The sequence below is a fragment of the Vanessa cardui genome, chromosome 20 (genome assembly GCF_905220365.1).
Source record: "Vanessa cardui chromosome 20, ilVanCard2.1, whole genome shotgun sequence".
Lineage (NCBI taxonomy): Eukaryota > Metazoa > Arthropoda > Insecta > Lepidoptera > Nymphalidae > Vanessa > Vanessa cardui.
In genome coordinates, this window is record NC_061142.1 from 4,941,659 (window position 1) to 4,950,943 (window position 9,285).

General features: G+C 28.6%; 2 protein-coding genes across 3 annotated transcripts; one reads left to right on the forward strand and one right to left on the reverse strand.

Annotated features, from left to right (window-relative positions):
• Positions 1–249: 249 nt before the first annotated feature.
• Positions 250–2,666, forward strand: LOC124538602 (dimethyladenosine transferase 2, mitochondrial). The gene is made up of 7 exons (XM_047115715.1): positions 250–804; positions 876–1,017; positions 1,254–1,393; positions 1,463–1,612; positions 1,687–1,826; positions 1,991–2,155; positions 2,231–2,666. The coding sequence occupies exons 1-7, from the start codon at positions 400–402 to the stop codon at positions 2,403–2,405; spliced, it is 1,317 nt and encodes a 438-aa protein (XP_046971671.1). The 5' UTR covers positions 250–399; the 3' UTR covers positions 2,406–2,666.
• Positions 2,667–3,354: 688 nt separating this feature from the next.
• On the reverse strand, positions 3,355–9,016 carry LOC124538301. Of its 2 annotated transcripts, XM_047115326.1 has the most exons (5): positions 8,725–9,016; positions 6,367–7,550; positions 6,110–6,290; positions 5,697–5,804; positions 3,355–5,214 (listed from the first exon to the last, which is right to left on the reverse strand). In XM_047115326.1, the coding sequence occupies exons 1-5, from the start codon at positions 8,816–8,818 to the stop codon at positions 3,725–3,727; spliced, it is 3,057 nt and encodes a 1,018-aa protein (XP_046971282.1). In that variant the 5' UTR covers positions 8,819–9,016; the 3' UTR covers positions 3,355–3,724. The 2 variants fall into 2 exon arrangements, with proteins under 2 accessions (XP_046971282.1, XP_046971283.1); XM_047115327.1 differs by lacking the exon at positions 5,697–5,804 and having other exon boundaries at positions 3,356–5,214.
• Between the last annotated feature and the right edge of the window lie 269 nt (positions 9,017–9,285).

The window sequence follows — 9,285 nt, forward strand, 5'->3', positions numbered from 1 at the left end:
GATTTATAATTCTGAACATTGATGTTTTGAAGGTTTTTTCTAACCACCGAAGATATTAATGACATTTCTGTATTTCAAAACAATAAATAATAATTATCGATAACTCAATTTAGAATTTTTCTTTGAGATTGTATTTATAAAATTAAACTAGTACTGCTTATGGCATAAGTTGGCATAAATTATTATTTAAGTGTCCTCCACACTGGTGTCATCTGTCAACCGACACTTGCCAATTGCCTGTCAAATATATAATAGTTTGAAGTTTCCAAGTTTTGAATTTATACATGACTTAAGTATTGCGATTTATAAATAAACAAACTAGTATATTAAAAATTTTACTTCAAATAATATATTTGTAATTTACCAAAAATATGGAAATTTGTTGCTGACTTTTACAACATGCTTGTTAATTCTAAATGTAAAATGGCAAGCAGAATAACTTTTCGTCTCTTAAAAACACCAGTTAGGTTATGCCACAAAACAAATAAAAATGTGGAAAAACTAGGACCAAAAGTTTCACAAGATGTAGTGAAATATTTACAAACTTCACCAGAATATAAAAATATTATTGACGTTGTACCTAAAAACCTATTAAGAAAATATAAATCGCCAGAAACTATGTATTTAATCAATCCTAAAACTGCGAAAGAAATAACTGATACACTCGTTAAATACCTTAGAAAAGATGCCCCTGTAGTTGAAGTTAATCCTGGCTTTGGGTTTTTAACCCAAGAACTTTTAAGATGTCAATCAAATAGAATTTATTTATACGAAACTTCCAATCATTTTGTGCAATTTTTAAATGTAAGTAATGTACCTATTGAATTTTATTCAGTGTAGATTTCATTTCAAATACAATATATAATAATTTTCAGGACATTAAGACACAACATCCTGATAGAATCAAGTATAAGATAGCTGATTTCTTTGGAATGTGGAAGTTAGCTTTCCAAGATAAAATGGACCAAGGAAATAGGATAGAACAATTATTAGAGGAATTAGCTACTGATGATAATGGTGTGAAGCTCATTTTTGTTTCCAGTAAAGCAATTTAAGATCAAAAAAATATGTTTGTATATATCTGAGTAAAATACTGATTGCAATCATAAGCAAAATGTTTATGCTTTTTAATTTTCTTTCAAAAATACAGATTCTATTTTACTAAAATATGGTTCTCATGCTTAGTTTTATTGATTTGTAGAGGGTAAAAATTGGAATGTATATTATTTAAAATATAATTTTCTTCATTTCAGATAGAATTTTGAGCATAATAGGTGCTATGCCTAGTTTGTCCTTTGTCAAACATTTAATTAATACTATTGTATTCCATAATGCCACAAGTCATTTAGGGAGGCCAGACCTTTACATTGTGATGCCGGGACACTATTATGAAGTATATACCGTTTGAAAGTATTGTTGAAATATCTGAAATCATACACTATGAACAACTAATTTTCTTCAGTTTCTTGCAGACTCCTCAGTACAAATGAATAAGCATAAATCAGTTCCATCACTTTTCCAATTACTTTTTGACTATGAAGTTCTTAATAAGGTGCCTAAAGTTCATTTTTTGCCATGGACATATACTTCAAACACCCAGAAAATATCCGTAGTAAGTTTTTTTTTAATTTTATTGACAAATTCTAGCAATAATAACTTTTTATTAATAAGTCAGACTTTCAACAGATGGATGATTTTTGCTTGTATTTAGTGAAGATAACCCAAAAAACAAAACTGCCTTGCCGGCCAAGTGATTTGCCACTGCTCTGGTATTTTTTTAAAAGACATACATTTTCCTCATCAACAAGAATTATTCCAATGTTAGAGTAAGTTTTTTTGTATAATATTATAATTTATTAGTTAAATTTATAAACTTAACCTTTTTATATATGTAATATTGACTGCTTTAGATTGAATGATTTTTTAAAAGTTCTAGTCAAGAGTTTTAGTTCTCCTTACATTTATATTATCTCTGCTTAATTTATTCAAGGCAATGGATACCAGGATGTGGAGTATGGCTCATCACTGGACAGGACCCTCCAGATACAAACAAAGAGCTATCACCAGGAGAGGATGATGCAAAATTGCCTCATATGACCATCTTTACAGAATTTGGAGATTTGAATTTAAAACAAAAAGTCACTATTTTTAAGAGGTAAGATTAGTTATCTTATAACATGTAATGTGATTTCTTATTTAGAAATTTACAATCCCAATTACATTGTTTCAGGTTTATTTCTTGGCCTGAGTTTGAACAATGTCCATTTCGAGTTACTGTTGAAAATAATTTACCAAAATTTGCATCACAAATTAATGATGATGATGATGATGACAATCAAAAACATATCATAGTTCCTCAAATAGATGAGAATGAAACATCTGATACAGAAACATTAAATATTTAAACTTTGAATAAAAAAATATTGAAGTTACAAATTAATTTCATAAATCTGTCATACTATTTTTGTACCATATATTATAATTATAATGACAAAATTATTTGTTTCAAACCATTACAATTTTATAAGATTGATAAATAGTCATTGACTTAAATGTTTGTGCGCAAAATCTCAGTATGGAATGATGCATCTAGTAGTATACATCTAACTCCATCGACTTAGATGTATACAAGTAGCTCAAATTGAATAAAAAAATATGTTTGTACCTTCATGTTGTATTAATTTTACAAATATAAACAAATTAAAAATATATATAATTTCTTGAATTAGCATTTTCTAGATAAAAATTGAATATATTTGATGTATTGAATTCATCAAATTTATGGTTAAAAGTAATTGTCAATTGCAGATACAATAATTATCACTGTGTTAACACTGCAAGAAAAAGGATTCGGTAGATTTACGACTGCCTGCCAATCGACATCTACCCATACTTTCTTTTAACATTTTTCTAGATGTATTAGTTATTAGCCAAAAAATGCCGGTGGCTTGGCTACATGGCTTTAAGATAACAATATTTTAGTCGCCTCCTCCTAAATTCATTGCCATCTCACGGCCTAATAATAATATATTAAAAGCTTATTATATAAATTAACAGACTGTCTGTCTGTTGCTCCCTAATGGTCAAACCAATGGCATGTGGGTATCCAAGGAAGAGGCTAATTTTAATGTCTAACATTTGCGACAACTCCTACAATCACATTTTAAACAGCAATTATCTTTTATATTATTTGTATTAAATTATTTAAACAATGTCCGTTACTGAAAATATCTTTACTATCAATTAAATTAATTGGAAACATCTATAAAATAAAAACTGATCAATTTGTGGTACAATGTTTTAATGTGATGATAAAATTATCTATTTTTACATTTTATACATTTTAACACTATTTACAAACAATATAATAATACTTCGTCTTTTAGATCTAAATAATAAATATTGCTTTCAAAAAAATTAATAACTAATACAGTAAGATAATATTCATCTATACAGAAACGAAATTATTGATAATTCTTGAAATGTATCTATCAAGGACGGGATTTTCATTTAATACAACTATATAATATTATTTATTAAATTGAATTGTAATTAAATAATGTCAAAAATTAAGATTCTAATTAATTATATTCGAAAATAAATTAGCTGCATAATTTGGTAAAATATTCAATCATATAATATCCCACCACCAAACTATTTACACTTATATTACTATGTTAAGTACATTATTACATATACCTATGTGAAACTGATTGCTGTACTGTTATAAATTTTGGAAATGCTTCTCCATATACTTTCCACGGCTATTCGACTTCGGTGTAATGTAATTCAAACTTGGAATATCGAGTTGTATCTGATTACTTCCAGATGCGAATTTATTTTGATTGACAGCTTTTTGCATACTGGAATTGGTGTGAACATTTAAACTAATTGTATTTAAACCGTTTTGGGGTTTTAAACTTGGACTTGATACGAAGTCTGTCCATTCGTCGTCGTCAGCAAATGTAATATTTTTCTTAGGAGATGTTTGCTGTGTTTTTGGTACATTGGAAACAAACTCGCCCCAAATATCATCATCTGATACCTCATTTGGAACAGTGTTAGCAGAACTGTGAGCTGGAGAAGCTAATTTACTATTATTAGCACTAACATCACTTTTTAATGAATTAAGACTATTCATTGGATTAAATCGCGAAAGGTCTTGCAGATCTATACCTGGATTAGGCCAATTGATTTGAGAGTAGCTTTCAAGAGAAAGTGGTTGCAATATTTGTACAGTGTTATGCTGATTGCGTATTGGTGCGATTGCGCTTGAGGTTATCGGTAGTAAAATATCACTATTTAACTGATGACTTATAGGTTTTGCAGTCACATCTTGCGAGCCTGAATTATTATTAAACATTGAACCTTTGTTTTCTACTAACAAATTACTTGATCCCGGAACAATGTTACTTTCAACTTTGAATGACTTCTTTTCAAAGTTTTCTTTCACAGATGGAGAGAAACTGTTTGAAATAACATTCTTTGTACTCGAAGTGACATCCAGTTCTATGCTTGAGACAGGGGCAGATTGGAATGTTTCAAATTCATCATCCATTTTATTGGTCTTAGAATCTAATTCTATATTCAGTTTTGTATCAATCGTTTGTACATCAGGTTTAGAGGTTGTAGTTTCGTTTTCGTTCCATGAATGGCTTGAAACGAAATCAGAAAAATCGTCAAATGTTTCTTTCACTTCACCAGGGTCTGGCCAATTGAGCGTCGGAATAATAGGCTCCAATTTTATGGGTTGTAAAATTTGGGTTTGATATGTAACTTCTGCCTTTGTGGTTGGAACGTTAGACAATGATTTGTTGACAGCTAATGAGTCTGCTGTATGGTCAACGGTATTTGTAGCAACATGTGGAATTGGTCCCTTGAAGTCTTGAAATTCCCAATACTCATTATCATTGTCAGTTATACTGTTTGATTTCGATATATTTTGCTCTGGTTGGTTGTTAATGGTTTCTATATCTGGTTGAGTTACAAGTGAAGATGGTTCACTATCATAGTGGATTGTTTTCGATCTTGGTGTTTCAGAATCAGTTGGTGTAAATATATGTGTATCGGGTAGATTGATATGTCGCAATGGTTGAACATTTATTGTACTGGAATAAATTTTATTTGATGTTGATGATTCATTTTCAAAAACATCTAAATTTGTTGGTCTTTTCATTGTTTCATTCTTGGCAATATCGTTTTCTGAACTGCAAGCTGAAACATTACAATTACTATCTTAGTAAGATTGTAAGTGTATTATTGAAAATTTATACTATTTCTAAATTTAAATTTAGATTGAAAAATTTAGGTTGTTTCTTGTAATTATCCAATACAATAATGTAACCCTACTAATAATATTTATTAACTCAAATTTCATACACAAATTAAAACCAATAATAATTTATATTCAAAGTAATTATTTTATGTTAGTTACTTCATATTAATAGTGACCATATTTTATATAACATTTGCACTAAAATAAAATTTGATGTACAGACTCCATTGTTTTAAACAATTGCTTTTGTTATACATAGGTTAAATTACAGATTGATGAATTTAATATTTTTCGAAAACCATAAGGTAATATTTGCGGTAATTGTTTCTATAAGTAATGCACTTATATACAATCTACATTGTGCAAATTAATATTTTCTTAAGATTGTGCAAAAATTTAACTACATGCTTTTTTAACTTACCATGTGAAAGTAGCTCAGATATTTTTAGTGTGGAATGTTTGTGAGCCATTTGGTCTAAGGTGGCCATTAGGTGCTCTAAATCTAGGAGTAGAGCTTCAGCATAGGCGTCTAATTTTAGGGATTATAGGATTTAGGAGGAAGCAGATAATGCAAAGGTGTGTTGTTAATCCATGTGCAAGACATGCAAAAGAATCAATTATACAGTGTCAAATATTAACAAAGTGTAGTATAAGTATTTAGTATAATTTTTCCTTTTCATTTCAGAATTTTTAGCAATATCAATAATGACAGTATTTTATTATTTCATACAAAGAAAAGGTATAGCAATTACCTTTATAATGTGTATTTTGCATTAGTGTTAGTTTATTATATCTATTTTTAAATGTGATAATTAATTATTTTTTTAAACTTACATTCTTGTCCATCAGGTGTAAATGGATCAATCCATGTGCTAGCTTCCTTATTGAGAACTTTTTCAGTAGACTCGGCACTCGTCACATTTGCCTGAGCAACTTGCTTTTGAGGTTGAAGTGGTGCAGTGCTTAAGTTAGTCGCATATTTTGGCGTATTGTAGTTCCATTTGGGTCCAAATAACTGAAAAATAAAACTATCTTAAGTCAAAGTATTTTACAAACTTACAATTATACTATACTGTGAAAGATAATCTTACAATGTTTCTGGAGTCTATACATAATGCCTTCAAAAGTGTTTTTTGGCCCAAGGAGTTGTTCCAGTTAATAATATATGGTTGTCTAATGTCTATGTCAATAAGATGACCCCATGTTTCACTAAGAAATTGTTCAAGTTTTGTATCTAAATCATTTTCAGGTTCAGATATTTCATTTGTAAATATCGAATTTAAAACACTATTTATGCTATCTACTATTTGCAATTCATTTTCAGACGAATGAAGGCTTAACATGGAAACATTACTGTTTAAAGTTTCCTCTTTATCTTCCGTGCTTTCGACATTATTCACAGATTTAAAGTCATCAAAATCTCCAAAATCATCATCACATTCTTCTGTTGTAGAGTTTTTATGACAATTCGATATTTCAGTTATAGTTTCCTTTGCATTCTCATCAAAGTTAGCTGTAAAATCTCCAAATTCAGAACTTTCGTTGGCATTATTATCCCAAGGATTTTCACTAGTTATTGGCAACACTTGCGGAGTGTTAGAGCTTGTAAATTGAAAGTCTTCGAAATCTCCAAAGTCATCAATGCTTAAATTTGAGCTTTTTGAATGATCAACATTTTCTAATATTTCTGATTCATTTTCCAAAACTACAGTATCTGGTAAAACATTAGCTTCAATTTCGATCGAATTTACATTTTCTGCTACTGTAATATCCGGTAAATCTTCCGAAAAAGTTTCAATATTTTCATCAGGTTCATTATTTTCAAAGGGTAGGCTATCATTAACAGTTTCAGTTGCAGATTCAACAGCTTCAGGACAAACAATAGTATTTTCATCTACATTTTCAACTGAATCTGTACCTCCTTGATCTTGTATAGTAGAGTTTTTATCAGAACAATCATTATTATAAATGTCGGGTTCAGTCTCATATTCTTTAGTGACTATATCATTGGAATGTACATTATCGGAATCAACTTTTAAATTTAAGTCTTCTAATATGTTGTCTTCAAATTTATCATTAACAATTAAATTGACATCATTTTCTGTGACTTCATCAGATTTCAAAGTACCTTCAGGTCTGGTTTGTATATTTTCATTAAAATTTGAGGACCAGTTTTCATTTTCAATTTGTTCTGATTTAGGAGGGAAAATATTGTAACCAGAATAACTTCCATAGTTGTATTCTGAACTATATTCATCATCATCTTCTTGAGATACTAAAACATAATTAAAAATGAATTATTAATATATAAAAAACTAGGCAACAGACCAGGTGCTTGATTTTGAGGTATGACTTTCACTTTTGAAATGGAGAATTAAAATATTTTGCTGTTTTGTAGATTGTTTTATTGTTACTGTAATTTAATTTTGTTCTTAACAATATTAATATGTCAAGTCAAGAAAAAAAAATACACAAGTAAGACTAAATTTGCAACTATATCAAAAGATAAAATTTATCATAGCAAATACAAATGGTATACTTAAGAGTTTACTAGTTGTGTATGAGTGATAATAGTCATTTATTTGATAAAAAAGGTAACAACTTTCATTTATTTTTAGAAGAAGTATTTTTATTTGGTACATAAATACAGTAAAACAAATGTTATACTTGATGTTTAGTGGTTACTACTACCTATAGATTTTGTAACATATGTTTAAAAATTACACTTGACACAGATGCACAGTCATCCATGAGATATTATGTCCTATAATTATAATGACTAAAACACCTTCCTAAATGGAACACAGCAATATGAATTTAGGTTGTACAACAACTGGCTAGTACAAAGCCCTATCTACTTAATAGTGCTAGCAGTATTTATTTATTTTATCTTAATTGATAATAATAAAAGCATGGGAAAATTATACTTCTATATACAAATACAATTATTTAACTTTATTCTGAAAATCAGGATTCCATTTTCAAACTTACAATTAAACATAAATTTATTTACTTATACATATTGTACATACTATACATAAAGGTGAAAAAACCTGTGTTGATGTGAAAGTATCAGATACAAATTACTCATGAATACTATTTCTGGTCACATCTAAATTACACATGTAGAAATTGATATGTTATGATCAAATATTTGAACCATTATATACCATATTTAAAACCTTGATTAAACAAATGTCATTGACTTAGAACTAAATTTAAGAAATCTATAATATATTCCCATTATATTAGTGTGGTATATTTGTAAATCACCTCACAACCCAATTACGGAAAAGAGTAACTTGAAACACTAACACATAATAATGAAACCTTAAAAAGGTTCAACTCATTTTATGAATAATTTTAGGACAAAGCCCACAATCAAGACAAGATTATCAAATATATGATTAAATAGCGTATAAATTATAAGATTGTATCGATCAACTTACAATTGTATGTTATATCAAAATCTTCGTGGTCTTTGTCGTCTTCACATTGTTCAGGAGGTGGAGGAGTACTGCAAACAAGAGGAGGAATCGACATCCTATTCTAAAGAAAACTCAAAATCCCAGCTTAGTTCACTAAAATTTTTGATTATATTAATTGTGTACTTAACATCAATTGCAATAATTTTCCAGGATGGCTCAATTATGAAAACTTAACTAAAAAAGACAGACAGCTGTTCATATTAATTGACAATTTTTGTAGGACAACAATTGACGGCACAGCTGTCATGTCAGGGCGGCCATATTTACTTAATTTCTTAAAAATGTTATAGATAATAAATAGGGTTGCGTAAAAATAATATATTTAAATAGGTACATTTAAATCTACAGCAATCGAATTTACTATTTAATGTGCAGTAGTTTACCAGAATCGCTAATAATATAATATTTGTGAACAGTTATAATATATTTTTTTTGAAAACTTGTTAATTAAATAAATCACGACATCTTCTATAACATTTATAATTATTTTAATATTATTCATATTGTTCAATTTATTCAACC

Coding starts and splice junctions, on each gene's coding strand:
- LOC124538602 (XM_047115715.1), top strand. CDS start 400: ATGCTTGTTAATTCTAAATGTAAAATGGCAAGCAGAATAACTTTTCGT. Junction 805..875: donor ATTTTGTGCAATTTTTAAAT/GTAAGTAATGTA, acceptor AATAATTTTCAG/GACATTAAGACACAACATCC. Junction 1,018..1,253: donor ATTAGCTACTGATGATAATG/GTGTGAAGCTCA, acceptor TCTTCATTTCAG/ATAGAATTTTGAGCATAATA.
- LOC124538301 (XM_047115326.1), bottom strand. CDS start 8,818: ATGTCGATTCCTCCTCTTGTTTGCAGTACTCCTCCACCTCCTGAACAA. Junction 6,291..6,366: donor GTATAGACTCCAGAAACATT/GTAAGATTATCT, acceptor TTTATTTTTCAG/TTATTTGGACCCAAATGGAA. Junction 5,805..6,109: donor TACACCTGATGGACAAGAAT/GTAAGTTTAAAA, acceptor CCCTAAAATTAG/ACGCCTATGCTGAAGCTCTA.